This window comes from Octodon degus, unplaced genomic scaffold, assembly GCF_000260255.1.
Source record: "Octodon degus isolate 3935 unplaced genomic scaffold, OctDeg1.0 scaffold00008, whole genome shotgun sequence".
In the NCBI taxonomy this organism is placed as follows: Eukaryota; Metazoa; Chordata; class Mammalia; order Rodentia; family Octodontidae; genus Octodon; species Octodon degus.
The window spans coordinates 20407270-20429501 of NW_004524584.1; the positions used below are offsets into that span (position 1 = coordinate 20407270).

A 22232-nucleotide genomic window follows, 5' to 3' on the forward strand; every position below is an offset into this window, starting at 1 on the left:
CGACGGCCCCCGCGCGGCCGGCCTGAGCCCCGGCCCGCGCCTCCACCTCCCCGCCCTTATAGGCTCGCCGGCCGGCGCCCCAAACCGGGGACATGTCCTTCCCGCAGCTGGGCTACCCGCAGTACCTGAGCGCCCCGGGGCCCGGCGCCTACGGCGGCGAGCGCCCGGGGGTCCTGGCCGCCGCTGCCGCTGCTGCAGCCTCGTCGGGCCGGCCCGGGGCGGCGGAGCTGGGAGCGGGCGCGGCCGCGGTCACCTCGGTGCTGGGCATGTACGCCGCGGCGGGGCCGTACGCGGGCGCGCCCAACTACAGCGCCTTCTTGCCCTACGCCGCCGACCTCAGCCTCTTCTCGCAAATGGTGAGTCCCCCGGCCTCCCTGTCCCACTCGGCGCCTGCAGAGGCGAGGGTGTGGGGCGCGCGGAAGGGGCGGGCGGCAGTGGGCCAGGTCCGGGCAGGTCCCTCGGGAGGGCCCTGCTGGGGAACGCCAGGAGGAGTCCAGGGGATCCGAGAGGCCCGGCGGAGCCATCGCGACCCGGGCATCGGGAAGAGAGTGGCGCGGGGTCGGAAGAGACAGAGGGACCCGGAGCAGGCCCTGCGCGCGGCGCACAGGCCAATTCTCCCGGTGCGGCCTGGGTGCCTGGGAGGCCCGCGGGGCGCCAGCAGCCCGGCCTGGTTACCAGGGTTCCCCTCGCCTGGCCGCGGGCCTCGCTTGCACGGCCTCACCAGCTTTGATCTGGGTGGAGAAGACTGGATTCTCTCCGTCTTTGGCAGAGCCGAGATAGTTGTCTCCGAGTTTGCCAGAGGGGTCCTTGGAAGCCTAGGAGAGTCCGTCCAAATAATCGTAACAATAGAACTCGGACAGATTGGAGAGGTCTCTTCACGGCTAGAGTGCGAATTGGAGACTTAAAAATACAGAGCTGAAATAAATATTGGCTTCTGAAACGGTCTTTGCTTCCACTTGCCTAAGTTGCCAAAGTTTTCGTTTCTTTCGCACAGAAGTAAAGCACTTTTCTCTCCGCGTTATAATGGAGGATTAAAGAAAACAGTGTCCTTGAGCCTAAAATAAATGGTGATCCTTTCGGTCCAGGAGCTGCCCCACGAGGGGAACATTGTTCGTTCTCGGAAGGGGCTTTGGCCGATCTGACCAGAGGACCCTTTTCCCTACGCGTGGTGCCAAGGTCGGGGCTGCTTAAACTTTGAGCTGCTGGCGAATTGCGCAGAGAGCAGGGTGAAGGAGAGAGCCCCCTCCTCTGTGACTGAGGGCTGGATAGCAATTTCCAAGGACTCAGAATTGTCCTCAACCGGTGACGCAGAGACCGGGACTAAAGACCCGCCAACGGTGTAGAGAGAAGCAACGGGCGTGTTTTTCCGCAACTTTTCTTGTAGTTTTGAAAGAAAGCTTATTTCTTTGCAATTGGCCCAGCTGCCTTGCGGATCGCTCGCTAGCTTTGGAGAATGAGCAGCCCCCATTTTGTTCCGGTGGCCGGGTACCCGGAAAGCCATGAGAGATTTACTGGGTGTCCTTTCAAAAAGAATTCCCAGCAGAGGCAAGGCCGAAATGTCTTCTTTACAATGACAACCAAAACCATTTGAAAAACACAAATTTCATTTGTCCGAGACTGGGTAGAAACGAATTCTGGCTCCTGCAACTGTTCTGTGTAGTCTCGACCTCCACACTACAGTAATTGGGCAGAGAAATCCGCTGTTTGCAAGTTGGTCAGAGTCGAGTTCTCCTTTGCTAGCGTAGCAACTGGAAGATTTTGCTTTAGGGGATTCTTTTTTCTTTTTCAGCCGAAATTGTGAATGCAGATGCCAGCCATTTGGGAAGTGTGTGTGCCTGCCTGCTGGGGAGGGAGGGAATGACTTGCTAAGAGTCTGCTTTTGTGTCAAAGTGGGAAAGGGCAAGGCTAGATTTCTTTTAGTAAGGGGGGAAATAGTAAAAAACGTTCTTCCCAGAATGTCTGTATGATCAGCAGCTCTTTAGCAAGGTCTTGGAAAGTGAGCTTAAACCAAGATCCCGATTTGAGGCCTCGGTTTCCAAGCTATTAGGGTCCGGTATTTAGAAGCCCAAAGATAAAATTGTGAGCAAGTGACTGTCTAAGCAATTTATGGTGATAATGAGGCCTAATGAGGTTGTTAGAAAGATAAAATGTTATTTACCAAAAACCTGATGGGATAATTTGACTTGCTGTGTTTTACTACTGATGATAAAAAGCATATTGATTGCAGATACAATCGGCGCCTCTAAATGCCTGCAAACAGTTTGTGTTTGCTTGCCGCAGATCAAAGTCAAACTTGAGGGATAAAGTAACTAAGAGGGAAGAGGCCCAGGAAACAGAACAGGTTCCCCTTCTCCAGCCAACCAGCTCCTCCGGCCCTGGAGTTAATATTTTACAGGATAAGCCTTACTTTTGTATTTTTTAAAAAATGGTGTTTTTGTTATTGTTGTTGATGATCAGGATTAAAATTTTAAATTACTTGTCACCAGGACAGGCCTCTTAAGTGTGTGCAAACTATTCCATGCAGATTACTTTGGGAGGTGAAAGGAGTTCGGTTTCGTTTTAAATTGCTGGCAGATTTGGAGTTGGGGAAAAAAAAAAAAAAAGAACAACAAAAAACTGGGAGAGGTTTATTTTGATTGACCCCTTCAGGGCTGAAGAAGGGACTTGAGATCTGGGGCCTTCACATTTGGAGAAACTGTTTCATCAGCCTAGTTGAAAGGTTTTTCTCCTCCAGCCAGCTAAGATAAACTTGGAAATCGAGAGCTGCTGTCGGTAGAGACCTGGGGGGGTTAGCAGAATTTCAAGGGGCCAGACTCCTGCCGAGCTCTTCTGCAAATGCTTGGTTTCTAGAAGTTTTTTTTTTTTTTTTTTTAAATAGAGGATCACAGCGGTGGTGGTGGGGACAGCGCAGTCCCTGGAGTCTCTGCCTCTTTAGCAGTGAGTTGGAGGGGGGTCTTCTGGGGTTCTGGAGCACGGCATGATCCTCACAAACAGCCTGGGTGTCCAGTGGACTTGACACTCTCTGAAAAGGCCGTGGAGTCAGTGGGGGCTGCTGCCGGACACTTTCCTAGCTTTGGGGACTCACCTCTTACTCCCCATCTCTCTTCTCCTTCCTCCCTCCTGCCACCGCTGCAGGGCTCGCAATATGAACTCAAGGACAACCCCGGGGTGCACCCTGCCACCTTTGCAGCCCACACGGCACCGGCCTATTACCCTTACGGCCAGTTCCAGTACGGGGATCCCGGGAGACCCAAGAACGCCACGCGCGAGAGCACCAGCACGCTCAAGGCCTGGCTGAATGAGCACCGCAAGAACCCGTACCCCACCAAGGGAGAGAAGATCATGCTGGCCATCATCACCAAGATGACCCTCACGCAGGTCTCTACCTGGTTCGCCAATGCACGCCGGCGCCTCAAGAAGGAGAACAAGGTGACTTGGGGAGCGCGTAGCAAGGACCAGGAGGACGGCGCCCTCTTTGGTAGCGACACGGAAGGCGACCCCGAAAAGGCCGAGGACGACGAGGAGATCGACCTAGAGAGCATCGACATCGACAAGATCGACGAGCATGACGGTGACCAGAGCAACGAGGACGAGGAGGACAAGGCCGAGGGGCCGCGCCCGTCCGCCACCCCCAACGCCCTGGCCCGGGAGCAGGGCTCGCCGCTGGCGGCGGCTGATGTGCTCAAGCCCCAAGACTCGCCTCTGGGCCTGGCCAAGGAGGTCCCAGAGCCCGGCAGCACGCGTCTGCTGAGCCCGAGCACCTTGGCCGTAGGGCTGCAAGGCGCACAGCACAGTAAACCCAAGATCTGGTCGCTGGCGGAGACCGCCACGAGTCCCGATGGCGCACCCAAGGCGTCTCCGCCACCTCCCGCGGGCCATCCGGTCGCGCATGGGCCTCCCACGGGCGCGCCGCTGCAGCACCCCGCCTTCCTGCCCAGCCACGGACTGTACACCTGCCATATAGGCAAGTTCTCCAACTGGACCAACGGCGCGTTCCTCGCGCAGGGCTCGCTGCTGAACATGCGCTCCTTCCTGGGGGTCGGCGCGTCCCACGCAGCGCCCCACGGGCCGCACCTGCCTGCTCCCCCGCCCCCGCCTCCGCAGCAGCCGGTCGCCGTCACCCCTGGCCCACTGCACGTCGATAAAGCCTCTGCGCGCGCCAGCCCTGCTCTCCCAGGTACTGAGGCCGGGATACAGGGACCCCGAGAAGGGCAATTTAGGCCTAGGCCCTTCGCTCCCCAGAGGGCTGTGATGCCTCTCGCTCTTGCCGGCTAGAAAGTGGGAGGGAAACCAAGGCGGCAGCTCGGGAAAGGGTAGGGAGGGAGCTTCCAATGGTGCCCCTCCCCCCAGGTCTCCCCTTCCTAACCTCTGCCTCTTCCCCTCCCCCTCAGAGAGAGACCTCGTCCCCAGGCCCGATTCGCCGGCGCAGCAGCTAAAGTCGCCCTTCCAGCCAGTTCGGGACAAGTGAGTGCTCTGAGCTTCGCCCGGGGCGGGTGGACCTGGGGCGGGACGGCTCCTCCCTAGCTTGGAGCCGGGGGCTGAGGCGGGGACGCGGCGGCAGGGTCGTGCGCCGCACTGACGCCACCGCCGTCCCCGTCTCGCTGTCTCCCTGCAGCTCGCTGGCCCCGCAGGAGGGGACGCCGCGGATCCTCGCCGCGCTCCCGTCCGCCTGATCCAGGCCTTCTTTCACTTCGGCGGGGGGAGGGGGGAGGCGTTGGGGAGGGCGGGGGTCGGGAATTAAGGCAAATTTTTCAGACTGTGTCAAGGACAGTAAGACAACGATGTCACCGACTCTCTCGCATCGCTTTTTGCAGCAAGGGGCTCATCCGTGTGGCACCTAGGCCTCGGGTCGCCCATCTGGTTCTGTAAATGCCCCACGAGCTTGTGTCTTCTTTTTCTTTGTTTTCCTTTCTGTACATAGAGTGATTTCAAATTGTAAATAGAGCGTCAGCGAACTTGTCTAAATCATATATTTTTGTCTAATAAACTAAATGAAACGATGCCCAGCGTCCCCGCTGCTGTGTGAGTGTGCGCGTGCGCTCGCTGAGGGCGGGAGCCACGCGTGCCCAGAATCCTCGCAGGGATCCAGGCAGTGGCCTGAGGACCGGAGCCGGACCGTGCAGAGCGGGTGGCATCTTTGGTCGCCGCGGCTGCGCTGGCCGAATCCGTGAATGTCCTTTCTCCTTGGCAGCTGAATTCTTAACCAGGCTTACGGGAGCAGTTACCTGGGGCGTGGCTTTCTCAGGATAGAAATGAGATCTGTTTTAGACAGTGCCCAGAGTTTTAAAAGGTGGACCAAAAGGAGGGACAATGAGAAGAATATTCAGTCGTACCCCGAAAGGAGAACTTCAGATTCGAAGTCGGTTTATAGCTGACTGAACAGTGTGTCTTGGCGCAGGGTTATCTGCGCTGCGTGGAATAACGGCTATGAAACATTACTTTGGATCTTTATTTTTCTGAGTTACTTGCTTACACGTAACTTGGAGAAATTTGAGAGCTATTTCAAAATCCCCGATCCGTGGACAGGGGTGCAGTTCCGAGGTCCTCTGGGGCGCGTGGAGACGGCACTGCGGTGGGTGACAGCGTAGAACGGGGTCTTTGGCCTTCCAGCGTCGCCCCTTTCCACTTTGTGTCTTGGCCTGTGTCGTGCACAAATGAGCAGGAAGCGCACAGTCTCCAGCGGGAGGCGCGAGGCTGACCGCTCTGAACGCGTTGCGCGGCGGCTTGGGCTGCGGAACCGGTGCGGGGCCCACGGTGCAGAGAACTGCGGAGAACTGAGAGCGCAGCACTGTGAAAATTGCCAAAGAGAATGTGGTGGCCCAGCCTACCCAGGACACCCCATCCGGAGCTTGTGCTGGACTACCGTGCTCCCAGGTCAGGGTGCGCTGCCCGAGGTTCCTTGGCTGTGCTCAGCTCGCCTGAGGGACCTCGGGGCGCATGGGGACGCTGTCCATGGGAACTTGCGGGGCGCGGGGCCTGCGGGCGGGATGGAAGCAGGAGCAGTGGGGCCGCAGGTTGCGTGAATGGACCGGGTTGGGTCGGCCACCGCGGACCAGCAGCTTCTCTGTCAGAATGAACGTGGTCGAAGCGCCCTCTATGGTCAGAAGGAGGAATGGGGCCTTGACCGCGCTGCTCTAGCTTTTGGCTTTTGGGGCGTGGCGCAAATCTGGGGTCCAGGGTTTTGGGATGTTGTGGATAGGAGCCAGGATTTGTGCTGAAGGACTTGTTCTGTGTCCCAGAGTTACCCTTTGTGTGTGTGTGTGTGTTTTGGAGGGGCTGCCTGGCCTGTTGGGTAAGCTGTTGGTTTGGAAGAGTAGTGCAGGCTCTGTGTCTGCTGGGTGCGCTGTCTGCACTGGGTGCAGCTCCTGTCAGCGAGGTCCCCTATCTGTCTGGAACTCACTGCGCTCCTGGGCCACCACAGGCTTGGCTGGCAGTCCTGCGTTGGGTCTCAGCTTCACCCTGACAGCTGAGGCTGAAGAGCTCCTGGGTCCTTGGCCAGACTGCTCCTCTAAAGATCATATCCCACACTTCTGAGGCAGAATGGTAATCTTCTCTGCTGGTCAGGCGTCTATGATGTGTCTGGACACCCCTCCTGGGTGACCAGTGCAAGCCCTGAGTGGATTCTCAGAGACCCCTTTGTGACTGGCTGGCCTTGACCATTTTCCCCTGAATCAACTAGGGTGGGCGGTGTAGGCATCATGCCAGACTTCCATTCCTCTGTTTCATTTTGCTGCACAGGGTGCTTGAGGGCCCCCAGAGCTGCTGGATGGGTTGCTGGCCCAGCCTGCAGGACCCTGTGGTCTTGATGTCGAGAAGGGCATATGGGGCCTTCGCAGCCCTGAACTTGCTATACACACAAATCAGACTTCCAGCCTCAGAATTATTTTTCTTCATCAAAAGGCTAGAAATTAATTTTTGATCAAGCTCTAAAACACATTTTGTCTTTTGTGAGTCATTCCTTACATCTTTCTCAGCCACTGATCTATGCAGACTGGTGGCAGGGGGGCAGTCACCCTATGGGCCTCATGGCTTCATCTCTTGAAAAGCCTTCAGGTACTTAGAGGGAGCACAGAAGTCCCTTTGGTGCTACCTCCAAAGCCTTCCAGGCTTTTGTCTGTGTAAAGAGTGCCTACCTTACCCCCACCCGGGATGGTTCAGTATGAAGGGGAACTGAGGTTCCCCCTAGAAAGGACCCCAAGCACCAACAGAGAATGTCTGTTTGTGGTGAGCCTTCTTTGCAGGCGCATTGATGGTGGGCGGGCAGGAAGCAGATCTGGTCTCAGCGGCTCTTGTGCCACAGCCCAGGCAGGGCAAGGTGACCGAGAGGCCAGGCCAGCATTCCTGGCCCCAGTCCTCCAGCTAGGAGCCCTCCTTGTGGTTGACCTGCAAGCAGCTGAGATCTCCCTGGTCTCCCATCCTTCCCTCCCTCCTCCGATCAATTATATTCGCCCACACATTTATCTCGCCTGCAATATGGAAAAATCATATTCATATCTCGGTTTTAGTGGTCTGACACTGATGAATGTAATCCGCGCCTTGGCTCAGAGGGGTGGCCGCCGATGAATCATGCCCTGTGAAGTTTCCCTCGTCCTTGTGCGAGGGATTCTGGCAGAGAGCAGGGTGGCTGGGGGCACAGAGGCTGTGAGGAGGAAGGGCGAGAGGACAGGGTAGTGATGCCGTGGGGTGGCAGCTGCCTGCCGAGAGAAGAGCAGTGGGCAGGGCCCCCGCACCCTGGCTGAAACTATTGGAAACCTCCGTGTCCCCTGACACGTCTCTCTTTCCCTTCCAGAGGGTTTAGGCAGGAAAAAAAGCAAGCCAAGCCCAGGGAGGATCATTTTGCTGAGTTGGGGACACAGTGGCTCAGAGCTGTGGACTTTGAGGTCACTTGGGTTAGGGCTATGTCAGGACTGACCACCCCTCTGTGTGCTTCTGGCCACTTCCAGGATGGAGCACTAAGGCAGCAGACAGCCCCACTCTGGTGCTTCCGTGGGCTAGGAGGAGCAGGCTGCGGGGTCCTCACCTGGGGCCTGGTAGCCTGAGTCATGCCTGAGGCTGAGGCTCCTGTGGCGGTTGGAGCCCACCCCAAGTATCTCCACTGCCCCCTTCAACCTGGAAGTCTGCTGGGCTATGGATGCTCACCCCAGGGCACCTGCTCAGCAGAGGTCTTTAAGTATAACCCCACAATTCAGGCCCTGTGCAGCTCAGCGGGGTCAACTTTACAGGCCTCCAGTGCGCCCTGCCGAGCCTTCCTGCACTCTAATTATTGCTGTACAGCTGAAAGGCCTCAAAGGTCATGCTGTGGGGCTGCAGGGGCCTTTTGTACCCTGTGGACACAGGTCCCCTTCTCCCCAGAGGAGAACTCTGAAAGCAGAGGGGCCATCTCCCCGGCAAGGCCGAGCCTGGAGGTAGGCACAGCTAGCACAGAGCAAGGGACCTGCTTTCGGGGATCCTCGGGAGTCTCTGGATTTATTTACAAAGGGAAATAAGGAGAACTTTTAGATTGAAGAGGAGGAGTTCGTGGAAGAATGAAGATCCATGTGTTTGTCTTTGTACCAAGACAGGCAGAAGACAGGATTGTAAACATTTGCTTTTGATGGAGGAAGGGGCTCGTGAAGGCCAGGTGCTGACTCTGTGAGCCACCACTGGGCCAGCGTGGAGGGAGCTGCTGGCAGGGCTATGCATGGGACATGGAGAGGAAGGGACAGGAGCAAAGAAATGAGGGCCAAGAGCTATCAGCCTGGGTGACATCATCAGTGTTCCAGAGGTGAGAACCCCAGGAGGAAAAGGACTCCAGTTCTGGCCAGAAGAGGCAACTGCAGGTTGCCCGGAGTCCATGAAGATCTGTCCTCCAAGCCTCCACACTACAGCCAAGTGCCAGCCTGTAGGAAAGTCAGGAAAAGAACCTCAGGAGACAGCCCGGGACCTGCAGACTGCAAGGCCTAAGGGCTGCCCTCTCCATGCTGAGGTCTGTTTTTTCCATCCCTGTGATCCATTCTTCCAGGGTCCTGAACACACTCTCAGCTGGGAACACAATGGCCAGGCTGCACCAGGGTCCAGGGAAAACAGGAGACTTACCTACAGCCACTCTCTGGAGAGCCCAGGGACACAGCCTGCTGCGTGTCCCTGATGGCTGGACACTGGCTGCAGGGGCAGGGGCAGGACGCAGGCTTAAACCTTCACAAGCAAACAAGCACTTTATTTGTAATTGCTTTCGCTGAAATCTCCATTCTTCTGTGCCCTGTGTGATAGGGAAGAGGCCATTCACTTCTGAGCTGAGTACTTGTGATTTGGTGACCCACATGCTCCAGAGAAGGGCCCTTCAGTGAGGCGGAGGAGGTCCCCAGGCGGCTGATGACCAGTGACCACGTGTGGACCCCCCCCCCCCCCCCCTGGTCACTTCCAGGCTTGGTGTCTTTGCGTGTTTCCTCCATGCCTTGTTTGTTGCTTCTGCAGCTTTGCTTGTTACTGAAATTTAAACGTATGCTTAATTGCCAGCTCCTTGGACTGCCATGGCAATGTCTGAAAATATTAAATACATCTGCGAGATGGTGAGCAAGAGAAATTAAAAAGGTGCTCATTGCACTGAATGTTAAAAAGATCTCACAATGAAGTGATTAACATTTTTATGAATAAAATTAATCACGCATTAACTCTGTGGCCCAGGACATCTGAAAGCCAAATGTGGCCTGGGCCGTCGCCTTGCTCTGCCCCCAAAGCTCCGGAGGCCTCTGAGGTCCACGGTGCAGCCAGTGTCCGGCCATCAGGGACTTCAGTGTGTTTGCCCTGGGCTGAGTCAATAATAGATTTCTAAATTTGAGGCACCACAAAGAGAAATGTCAGTGTCACTAACACAAATACATACACCTACACACACACGTGTGTGCACATGCACACACACACACAATGTGCACACATTTACATATACACAGTGCACACACATATCCACATAATACACAATGCACACATATCTGTGCATGCAAACACAAGCATAACACATTCACACACATGAAAACACATACATGCATGCCCACATACAACCGCAACACACATGCACACACAAGCACACAGCAACATAGGATAGTTTTGTAAAAGAAGTCTTTGCCCTCCTTTTAAGACCTCTGAGCCAACACAAGCCTTCTGCACTCTGAGATCTGCTCTTGAGCTCATGTGGGCCTGGGTCTAGGAGGGTGCAGCAGAGATGGGAGGAGGGGGCCAGCACCCATCTGGGTGACGCCCGGGTTCCCTCCGCACCTCTCTGCCTATCCGCTTTGCAGCAGAGCCCCGCAGACTGAAGGGCGAACCTTCCACAGTGCGAATACTCCTAAGCTGATCGATTGTGCTTGCTCCCTTCTGCCTTCCTTCTAACCTTGGGCCACTGTGGTTTTGGGGGATTCCAGCCTGGTACAAAGGGAGGAGGGGGCCTGTGAAGTGTCACTCCACAGCGCACAGGCTTTCTGAGTGCCGCGCTCTCTGCTCCTGAGCAGCAGAAGGAGGAATCAAAGCGGCCGTCCCCCTCAGTTCTGTGCGTTATTCTGCACCGCTGTGGCGAATCTCTCCGAGCTCCGTGAACCAATAAAACAACGGTGCCTGTTTGAGTTGATATATTAATATTTACTGAGGATTTGCAAGGTCGGGGCTAAATGTCAGCAGATTGCTGGGGCAGCGCTGTGGGGAATAATTAAACAAATCTCACAGCAGTTCAGCTTCCTAACATCTTTATTAATCTTTTTTTCTTCCATCCTCCTGAAAGAGTACATTGAAATATTGCTTTTGCAACCCTAAAGAAGATCCGGAGTAAGTTTAATAATAAAATACTGTGTCGGCAACGCTGGTGCCTGACAGCTTACGGGCCTCTTTCTCGGCAGATGTTCCTGTGCAGGGAGAGTTCGGATGTGTGAATTATTTCCAAGCCGCTGTGCGTCTCACCTGCCCCGCCATCAGATCTATCCCATCCAATTTGCCAGGCACAATGATATTGTTCCCATGACTTGATGCACACACCGGCCTGCCGCTTGGTCCCCTCCTTGGAGCTGGGTGGCTGCAGCCGTGTGTTCCCGAGGCCCGCCCTCCCTAACATGATTATAGCGTGCACTCAAGTACAGTTCGACAATGCTCCTTAATAAGCTCCATAATTAGTGTTGGGATGCCTCATTACGAGGCATAGCCTGTAGCGGTCCTAGGCCAACGCGGCCCTCCCTCCGCAATCTGATTTATTTTTTATCAGGCAGCAGGAGCTGTCTGGAGTTTTTGTTTATATAATGGGGACCTGCATTAGGCCCCCGGTGTAAAAATACCACCAGGAAATTAATTGCGTCTGTGTGGATTTGCCACAGATGCGTCCTGAGGATCAGAATGGAAGGTTTTTGACTTTGCCGTCCTGCAGTGAGTTGTGAAAACATAAAACGAAAGCCAGTAATGCAAACACGTTAGCGTCCACTCTGACTCGGGGTGGCGTAACTGAGGTCGCGGGGTTTAAAGGAGGTTACACCAGACAAGTTCTGGTCTCTGGTGAAACTTTGTTCTTGTTTGTTTACACACACACACACACACATACACACACACACACACACACACACACACACACACACCTGCGTGCATATATTTACTGCTTATAATTGAGATCTCTCTCTCTGCTTCCCGCATATGGAGCTGGAATTTTCATTGGTTTTTGGCTCTAAGAGGCCTTCACTAGTGCCCCTTCATGGGGTGACTGATCGAGGATCCCTGGGGCAGGATGCTGCAGTCCCTCTCACTCTCAGTGAGAAGGGAGGGCTGGGCTGTGGGCTGCCAGGCCCGGTGGGCGGTGTCCTCGGGCCGTGTTGCAGGTGTCCCTGGGCCACCTCTGGCCTCCCTGCTCACTGGGGAAGAGGAGAGCTTGTGCACAGTGCTCTTTGCTGCGCTCTGCTCCCAGCCTGCCTGAGTGAGCGTGACATTGCAGTCCAGTTGTCAGTCACATTTCCAGGATATTTTCATCCTTGAATTGGAGTCTGCTGCTTCCGTGTTCTGTTCTCTGCTGTGTGCGCGGACTATTTCCCCTGTGTCCTGCCTTCTTCTGTTTTTATTTGTCCTGGAGGAGACTTGAGGGCTCTTTCCTCCCCGTGCTTCTTTCTGAGGCCGCTCGTGGTCAGCAGTCTAGTTTCCTTGCTCAGCACAGTGCCAAGATGCAGTTTGTAAGTTTAACCTCAGATAGCTTAGCAGACAGCACTTTATTTATGAAAGGAAAAAAAACTAATGATAAATGCAGCGATAAAAGGAGTGAAACACCCAGAGCCATGCAGGAGAAGAGGTCTGTTTAGCATACAAAAGAACTCACCCCTTGGACTCTGGTGCTCCCCAGGGAGCCTTAGGGATTTTCAGCTCCAGGACCAAGAGCATTTAGACACCAGAGCCCTTCAGCTTGGAAGTGCAGAGGCCTACTCACGGGAGCAGCATCTCTTGTGCTATTCTAGCAGGCTCTCACAGGTAGGGGAGGGGCCCCGAGGAGACTCTGGGCTGCCCTGCTAGGTCATAGTGAGGATGATGTTGAGCCTTTACTCACAACCGGCACCCACAGGTGTGTTCTTAGAGCCCAGGCATGGAGTTCAAGAGAGATGTCCAAGTCAAGGTGTGCATGTGTGTGTGTACATGTGTGTGCATGCATGCGTGTGTGTGTGTGTGTGTGTGTGTGTGTGTGTGTGTGTACCTGCAGGGTGAAGGGGCTTCGTCCTGAGGGCTCCACTCTGCCTACACCCCTCTCCACGTCACTCCCATGCTCCCATGTTCCAGAGAGGCAAAAGGACCTGCGGAGGAGATTATAAAAGTGCACGGCCCCAGCCCGTTTCTGATTTCTGGTTTAACCAAGGCAGTGGCAGAGCTCCTTCCCGGTCACCCGAGGCTGGTGATGGTGAGGCCCCCAGCACAGCCTGGGTTCTGAGTGAGGCAAACCTGACCTGCTGAGGGGGTGGCCACCACCCAGGTCTCGAGTCCCTCTTCCTCTTTAATTAACATTTGAACTGGGACAGGATGGTGTGAAAGCATTGCAGAACCAAGCAAATCAATCTTTAATGTGAGAACTATTTGCGCTTGCCTGAGGGAGGAGGTCCTTGGGACATTCACAAGGCTCCCTGCACTGGCCAGGTCCTTGGGGACGCACTGGGTACTGCAGCCTAATCTCTGGCGGAGTAGATCCATACATAGATGGCCGATCTTCAGGACGCCTTGCTGAAGGCAGCAGCAGGACGATCATTTATCAGTTCTCTCTAGCGCAAATGGGGCCAATGAATTGCTGCTTGCCTGGATCCCGACTCACCTTGGGAACTGAGATGTACTGAGATGGCCCATTTGTCACAGGCCACAGCAGCCTTTCTGAACCTTGCAGTCCGAGGACAGTTGAGGAGGTCCTTGGTCCCTGCTATCTGAAGTCGCTGATCGTGTGTGTATAATTAACCTTTAATTGCACACTACACTTTTCTCCGCTTTTACTATTCATGCAGCTGCTAATTCCGAAAGTAGATGGCAGTTGTCCAAGACTTAGCTAAAGGTTTACAAGACAGAGTTTCTCGTTTAGTGGACGAGCAGGCTGTAGGCGCCGGTGGAATTCCCACATGGCAAAGGGCGCCTCCGTTTACAGGGATGATAACACGATTTGAAAGCGAAATAACAAAATAATAGCATGCGACGTGGCGTGATCACTGAGCACAGACAGCCTCTGAAAGAAGCACAAAGAAAGCAAAACTCAGGAAAGAACCCTGTCCCAAAAAACCAGGGTTCCACACAGGTGACGTCCACTCTGCCCTGCCACCCACTGCCGTGAGTCCAAGTGGTCACAGACTTCGCAGCCAGGTTGGAAGGCGCCAGGTCTACGGGTTGAGCTTCATTTTCTCTTAGGAAACAGGTCCTAACTTTTTGTATAAAGAATTAAAAAAAAAAAACAACAACAACTGTAGCTTCTTGGGCAACAAATATCTGCTACAAACAGCGAACATTCTTATCCCCCCACAGGTGCAAACGAATCAGGAGCATGTGGCTCTGATTTTCACCACACACCCACTGGGTTTTGAGCCCCAAGTGACTTCTTCTCAGAAGGGTGAGGTGTTCGAAGATGGTCGTGGGTACACCCACACAGGATTTCCCGAGGCCGAGTCCAAGCACATGTTTCTGATATATTTACAATTACCAGCGTCCCCTGCTTCCTTTGGATGGGTTTGGATGTGCAAAAATCCCTCCGAGGCTTTCAGGATCGCTCCACGCTCTCCTTTTGGCAGCAAAAGGGAATGTCTCGGAGTTGCGCAATCTTCTGCCCAGCACATGGACGATTAGCTCAGGGTTTAACCCCTCCGCTTTCGGGAGCAGCAGGATTATAAACACGTCTCGCCAGCTGAAGGCTGTGTGCACCCGAGAAGCACAGTAGTGCGCCCCAGACATGCTGCCCGACCTCTGCCCTTTGGCCCAGGTGTCCCTGCCTCAGTGTCTCCCACCCTGCCTGCTGCCCTCTGAGGTGCACAGATGTGGGGAAACGCTGGAAATCTCGCTGGCTGGGTGGAGAGTTGGGCAGGGAGTTTCATTTCAGGGAGCTTAAGGGCAGCTCATGGACGGTGGGGCAGCCCCTCGTGTGATAGGGAGGTGAAGCCACCATGTGACCTCAGAGAGGTGACACCCCCCCAAGGCCAGCCTGTACATGTGGCCCTCTGAGCCCATGGAAGCGGGTAGCCTTGGGGTCAGTGACCACAACAAGGGAATCCATGTGTGGACACAGCCTTGACCTAATTCTTGCTGGTCACAATTGCTGGTGTCCAAGGAGCAGTCGCTGGGTGCTGGGCATTTTTAGTAGTTTTGAGCAGGGACAGGCTTGTGGAGTCTTATTGGGCTGTGTCTGCAGGGAGTCTGCTGACAGACTGTCCTTGGAGCCCAGGTGTGTCTGCTGAGCTGGGGACACAGCCTGCCTCAGGACGGAGGGGGTGGACTCCCGTGTGTGCAGCGTGGCTCAGCTGGGCTTCTCTGTTCTGTGCTGGCTGAGGTGTGTGCTCTGGCAGCTCTGCACATCCCTGAGGGACGCTTGGAACCTCAGACCCTGTGTTTACTCCCCCAGTCTCCAGGGGTGGAGCTGGTGCACCCCAGAGCTGATCTCCTTTGAAAATCTAGCTGGAGCAAGACGTGGCACGGCACACCAATAATGCCAATGCTCTCAGGCTGAACTTTAAGCCCAGCCCAGAACACATAGTGGCACAGTGAGTGAGACTATGTCAAAATAAAAACTTTTCAAAAAAAGTTTAAAAGATCTAGGAGCTCAGGGAAGAAAGGAGAAATAAAATTGATTAAGATGTGGAGTGTGTACATACCCATTCCCCAAGGCAAATATAATGATTATCTGCAGTAAACATATATTAATACAAAAAAGAAAAAGGATTGGGTAGATGGGGTCATATCTCAGTGCAAATGCTCTAGGCTTACCCAGTGTCAGAAAAATAAAACAAATCAAAAGCTGTTTGCAGGCTGTGAGCTTTCTCTCCTCAGGGAGCTGTGCTGTTTCTCTTCTCTGGTGGTGCAGGCTGGTGAGTGTCGCCCACAGTCCGACTACAGGAGAAGACATTGGCTGGCCCAGCTGTTCATGACGGAGCTCCGCCTGCAGTGGGGCTGAAGAGCTTGCTGTCAGATCTTCCTGGTGCCGGCTCTGCCCTCTGCCTGGAGTGTGGGCCCTGCAACCAGCTGCTCTTCCTGGTCTTCTGTGTAGACTATGGTCAGTGGCTGGGCCACTGCTATCACAGCCCCCAGACACACTTCTTCGCGGGTGTCTAATGTCATGTGGGTCCTGGAGTCCCACACTGGCAGATGGACTGTCATTTGGGTGCCCAGCACAGGTCCGGGAATCTCACCTTCCCTGGGCGAGGAAGTGAGCACCTAGGAGGTGGGCACCTTCTGCTAGGAGTTACAGGGAGCCCTTTGCTCCTGGTCCTTAGTGCATCCTGAGAGCTCTGGGGGCCCAGTGACTGCACCCTGGGGCCTGGACAAGAAGCAGCCCCGGAGTTGCGAAGAGGATCCGGGTTCTGAGGCTGTGAGGACCATTGCCCATGGACGCAGTGGAAATACCAAGCAAGAACAACTAAGATCTGTGTTCTTCCAAATTTGGGTCTCAACTCCCTTCCCCTTAACTGTCGGTGAAAACAATTAACATCTCTATATTTCAAGATACAGGCAGGACCTTGTAGAAATCTTATTTAATTATGTGCTATATTAATGTCATATTGATTATGTTATTGCCTGTAAATCCAGTTACTTAATAAAGCCACAGCCGTTCTGCAATAAACTCGAGCTTGCAGTTCAGAGGCTGGGTGTGGGGGCAGGGAGCTTGGTGAGGGGCCCTTGGCAAGAAAACGAAGGTCTCGGGGCGAGAGCCTTGGAGACCCGCAGGAAAACTGGTGATTTATATGCATGCAGGACTGTGGGGGGTGTGTGTAGCTGGATTAAGTAAAAAGGCAAAGCCTAAGCCCCAGGGCACCCATGCAGCACTCAGGCCTGCAGACCTAGGAAGGGCCTCTGTGGCCAGCCCCCAGTCTGCCCTGGGCACATCTGCAGTGGGCAGGATCGTGTCTGATTTGAAAAATAAAGGAGGCAATAACTGCCAATACTGAGACCACGTGAGGGCTGGGGAACAAAGCATACTTTCACCACTAATCGTGCTAACTTCCAAGTTGGAGGCAGATTCCCTGGTGCAGAGGAAATGCCATCACTCTGCCGACAGTCACATCTGCCACAAATAGCACGTGGCATGTGGTCCGGCTTTTATCTCCCCACCGAAATCTCCTGTCACGGCTTGCACATCTGATGCTAAATTCAGGACGCTACAAAGTTTAAGTGCAACTGTCTATTTCTGGTCCCGTGTCTCAAAATGTCTCCAAGACATGTGTTCTAGCAACAGAACACGGAGTAAATATTAAAATTTATGAGTATGTTTCTAAGCATGCACCATAGCTAATAGAACAGAAGATGTCCCTAGTTCAGATGGATAGTTCACACTCTCCATAAAAGAAAGATCTACAATTGCACTTCCCTCTTCTGGCTGGGGCAAGTGGTTCTACCGTGGCTGTTTCCACAGGTACTTTGAAGTGCTTGTCTACTGGACCACAAGGACCACCTCTCAGAAGACCTAATCTCATGGTCAAAATGTGGTTTCCAGCCCTAATATCACAGAGATAGGAACAGGCTCATGGTTCTGGTTACTGCAGCTCCCAGACTCAGGCTTCTGTCCCATTGGTGGCAAGTGCCTGAATGTACCCAGTGACACTGGGCCATCCTTGCTGTCTGGCTTCTCCATGCCACGTGGGTGACTTCATTCCCTGCAGTTTGACCTAGGGTATAGCCTTAGCTGCACATTGCCATCTTTGCCAGTGACTGCCTGGGTACCTTTTTGTCCAGAGAACTTTCTTCCTTTTTTGGTAATAGGGATTGAACTCAGGATCTTTTGCTTGCCAAGCAGGTATTTATGCTGCTGAACTATCTCCCTGGTCCCAGAGAACTTTCTTGCTTTGGTCCTGTGTATATTTCAGATAGGAAGTCATCATAGAATTTGTGAATATCCCTGTCCATGTGAGACCAAACCCATGACCCTTACCCTATTATTTTGTGGGGTCTGATATCCACCTCCTCATGATGACTGTTATCCTAACCCACAGGTAGGCACAAAGTGTGAGACTCTCACACCTTGGTGTGTTTTCCATTGCTATGAAACCTCAACTAACTGTGAGCTAAATAAATCTTTCCTTCCTTAATTTTGGGTGTTTGGTATTTTGTCGCAGCAAGGAGAGAAAAGTAACTGAGACATCCCAGCCAAGTCTCAATGGCACTGGCTCCTGGGAGCAGTGGGGCACCTTGGGCTGAGAGCTTGTGCCCTGTGGGTAGAGCAAGGTCCTTCAGGACCCCAGGGCAGGAGCAAGGGAGCATTCAGATGTCATCCTCTGCATGAATCAGCACCAGTCAGGAGTTGGGCCGCTGCGATCAAGGACTCTGAATGCTCACCTTTTTGCAATCTTCCAGTGATGGTGACCATCACAGTCATCCTCGTGAAGGGGAAGGAAAGCTGTTGTCTTTCCATCTGCAGTGTGAGCAAGAGAGGTTTCCAAGTACTGAGAGTCCACCCTGGCTCCCTGTTTTCTGGATAGCACCAAAGGAAATGGGGAAGTAGAGGCCACTAAGCAGAGGAGGCCCCCAGGTCCTCGGGCCATGTGGGGCCTGGGTTTCCAGATGGCTGCTCTGGCCCCAAGGCAGCCCTGTGCTGTATCCAGGACAGGGGCTGAGGGAGGGACACTCAGCAAGTTTTGCCCAAAGCTCAAGGACAGACTGTGCACACGTTGGATCACAGCCAAGACAAGAGGACGAATGCCACCTGCTATCAGTTCTGAAGGCTACAGAAGTGTCCATGCAGGAGGACGGGTCTGACCCTGGAGGTCAAGGGTCATGCTCCATTGCTCTCAGGAGCCAGTGCCATTGAAACTTGGCTGGAGTGTCTTAGTTACTTTTCTCTCCTTGCTGGGACAAAATACTTGAAATCCAAAATTAAGGAAGGAAAGGTGTATTTAGCTCACAGTTAGTTGAGGTTTCAGTCCGTACTAGGCTGGCTCCAAGGCAGAGGCACATGGCAGAGGGCAGCAGGTCATGGAAGCACAAAATAGCAAAGAACAAAGGGAGGAGGAGCAGCTACCATGTTTCTCTCCCTTCCTTACATTTGTATGTAGATTATCTACCCCAGGGTAGGTGTAGCACTCACACTCATAATCCCAGCATTGTATCGTGAATTAATCATAAACTCTAGAAGCTGCCCCATGCCCCATGAGTGCATGAGGCTTTGAGGGACAGCTACACACAAACCATACCATGGGAAAAGCAGGTGCTCCATGATGGAGGCCAAAGCCAGGCTTAGGTCTGCAGGGCACACCGGGCTGCATGTACACACAGAGGGACACAGGCACAGGGGCTCAGAGTGGCCTGGGATCTGCCTGGCAAGTGGCAAGTAATGCAGGGGGCACTGTGAGCTGAGGCACTCTGAGCTACTGAGAACACTGAGCAGGACACCTCCAGGGTCACCCCCTTCCAGGCAGGGCAGGGCAGGAAGTCACCTGGCTCTGTGTCCTCAGTGTCCAAACCAGCACACTGAACCTCAAGGACAGGGCCGTGGAGGCTCCTCATGAAAGCAGTGTTTATAGAAACAGAAATTCCACGGACCCAGCTAAACCTTCCCTGGATGTCTTCCCCAAAGATGCAATGACAGTAATCTGTGCACGCCCATGCGAAAAGCAACACAGTTCACAGTAGCTAAATTACACAAGCAGCCTGCATATCCATCTCCAGATGGGTGTACAAGGACCACAAGCACTACGCTGCCACAGAGAGGGACAGACTCGAGCCATCTGTAGGGAAATGGATGGATCTGACACCTTAGGGCCAAGAGAAAGAACTGAGACACAGAAGCTGAAATACCACACAGATTCTCTGATATGACAAACCCCAAGTACAAACACTTTAAAGGCAAAGTAAAAGAAACATGTTAAGGAGGAGGGCGGAGCAGATGCAGTGTAGGTGGGAGGAGGGCTCCAGGGAGGAGGGATTTAGGGTGGGGGTTGTGGGAGCAGAGGTGCAGCCAAAATGAGCTGAGGCTGCGTGTCTAGAGACCAATTTGCCAAGCTGAGGGGCATCGCTACGTACTGAAAACCTGTACTGATGAAAGTCTAAGGAGGCCTGGCCTGGCATCCCTCCTGAAGGTCCAGCATTGTGGCTTGCCTGTGGGTGCCGGCGAGTTTGCACTCCTGCGGGCCACGCACTCTGGTACTCAGTGGTGGTCCTCTACCCTGAGGACCTCGCTCAATAGCCAGCGACCTCGTGGGGTCCCGTCTGGGGGCTGCTACTGGCACCTAGCAGTTGAGGCCTCACCAGTGGTTGGTGCCCAGCACCTTAGCTTGCCCAAGATGGGGCTGCCCCGCACAGCAGAGCATTTCCCAGCCTGGAGTGGTGGAAGAGTGGGGACCAAGCAGCCCCCATACACCCTGTACGGTAAGAAGGCCTGGGCGAGTGCCTGGGGGACAGCAACTCCGAAGGTCATCTGTGCCTCTGCCTTCCCACCTGGACCGCAGTGGCGACGAGAAGTTCTCACCCTTCCGAAACCAAAGAAAGCACTTCCTTCAGGACCAGCACTGCTGCGGAGGGACTCTCATCCTCCGTGGAGCTGTTCTCTCCATCCTCACGGCTGCCCAGAGCCAGCCTGAAGCAGGCCCAGGTCAGTGTGGCTGGCACCTCCCAGGGCAGAGTGCTACTTGCTGTTCCCACTCTGGCCAGCAGCAGCAGAACTGGCTGAAGAGGAAGACAGGCTCCTTCAGCAAGTGCGAGCCACAGGCGGGCCACCTGGCTGCTAGCAGTCCCTACTGGGTAGGAATAACACACTTGACTTGGCAGGGCTTTGGCCACATGGCCCTAAACCACAAGGACCAGGGAAAACATGCTCTGTTTTTCTTTTTAATGTAGTGAATTCGAGAAGTTGTTTTCAAAGCAACACGACTAACTAAATGATTCTTTAATTGGACAGCACAGCAGGCCCTGGGGGTGGATGGGCAGAGCTGAACCATGGAGCTTCCAGGAGGCTGGAGCCACCAAATTCTCCACACGCTGCACCCTGCGCCCCTAAGCTCTGTCCTGAAGACCCAGCCCTGTCATCTCTGGGCATCTGGCCTGACACGAGCAGCCCACATACCAGGGTGAGGGCTGTCACTACCACCTAGCGGGACCTCAGTCTGAGCTTTGATACAGGGCAGGGAGGCTAATTCAACTTCCAACCAAGAGCTTCAAGGAACATCCCCTTGCTTCCACTGAAAGAAGCAAAGAATGCAGAGAGGAGTGAGCAGAAGGGAAGGAGCAGGAAGGTGAGTATGAGGTAGAGGATGCAAAACTCTTATTAGAGTTTGGAAAAAAAAATCTGCTGATGGGAAGATTGATAAGAGTTAGACCTGGAAATGAGCTTCAAAGTCCCCATGAGAGACTGGAGGAGCAGCTCTGTGGTACGGAGCATGCCCAGCATGTGCAAGACCCTAGGCTCAACCTCTGAGCTGTGAACAAAATAAAAAACAACCCCAGGAGATGGTGAGTTGAATAGTGTAGCCCATCATACGATGGAAAGTGATACAGGAATTAAAAAACAAGCTACATATGATTTCAGAGAAATTCCAGGTAACTTTTATTTTATTTGTGGTTGACATACAATAACTGGAGAGGAGAGAGTGTTTGAAGGGTTACCAGAACTGAGCTCAGCAGGGTTGAAGTCTCAGCAAGACCGAGACCCATTCCCCTGCCTGGGAGGGTGGGCAGCTGCAGGCCACCATCATGCAGCCGGAACAGAAGGTGCTGAGTATTGTCCCCACAGAGAGCGAGAAGGCGTTGGAAGTGCTGGTGGGATGTGACCATGCTCACGTCATGAAGCTAAGTGAGGAAAGGCGTGACTGACAGCGCTTGCGATTTGATGCCGAAGTAGGAAACGACGCCCACATAGCCGCTGTCTTTATCTACACATATAGTGAAAAACTCCAAGGAGGAATCCACAAGATTCTTACTATCCTTTCCTCTCGAGTGATAGGATGCTGCTTGCCAATGTACCTTCATTACAATTGTATGAGTTTCTGACCAATTTTAATGAAAACAGAAGCATTTCACAATCAGAACCTACAGTAACCATTTTTGGAATAATTTTCCCTTCCAGTTATAAAATTAATTGAACTGGCTCATGCTGAGACCTGGGTTTCTATCCAGCAGGTCCTCTAAAACGAGGCATCATTCTTTGTGCTATTGTGTGTGTGTGTCCCAGCCTAACCGGGCAGATACAAAACCACTTCCCCAAAGATGTGTGTTTAAACCTTCACAGGCAGAGAGCCACATTCATGAGATTTTAGGGCGTCAAGGGAAGCGCTCTGTGTTCCGGGCTGAGGGCGCAGCTCTGGCCGAGAAAGGCCCTGACATGCAAGGGGCCCAGGCTCCTCCCCAGCTCCACGGGAAAAACTGGAATATTCTTCCATAGCTATGCCAGGGCCGCTTGGCAATGAGAAGCCACACGGTATAGCTCGCTTGGTCCTGGAGTTGTGAACCCCTACACGTGTGTCGTGAAGGTGCGGGGCCCCAAGGAGGCCTCTGAACTTTGCTCTCTTCCAATCAGAATAGTTCCCAGGGCCAGGTCTGCAGTGGTCCCAAAACTTCGCTGTCAGCCAGCTGTTTCACACGGAAGC

General features: G+C 53.8%; 1 protein-coding gene across 2 annotated transcripts in view; it reads left to right on the plus strand.

Annotated features, from left to right (window-relative positions):
- The first annotated feature begins 6 nt into the window (after positions 1–6).
- The window catches only part of Irx1 (iroquois homeobox 1), a 30066-nt gene continuing 7840 nt past the window's right edge, over positions 7–22232 (plus strand). The window contains exons 1-4 of one of the 2 annotated variants that reach the window (XM_004625188.2): positions 7–356; positions 3136–4177; positions 4392–4464; positions 4616–4703. In XM_004625188.2, the coding sequence (XP_004625245.1) occupies positions 93–356; positions 3136–4177; positions 4392–4464; positions 4616–4673 (1437 nt within the window). In that variant the 5' untranslated portion in view covers positions 7–92 and the 3' untranslated portion in view covers positions 4674–4703. Of the gene's footprint in view, positions 357–3135; positions 4178–4391; positions 4465–4615; positions 4704–22232 lie in introns of those variants that run through there. The other variant, XM_023706911.1, reaches the window with a different exon arrangement.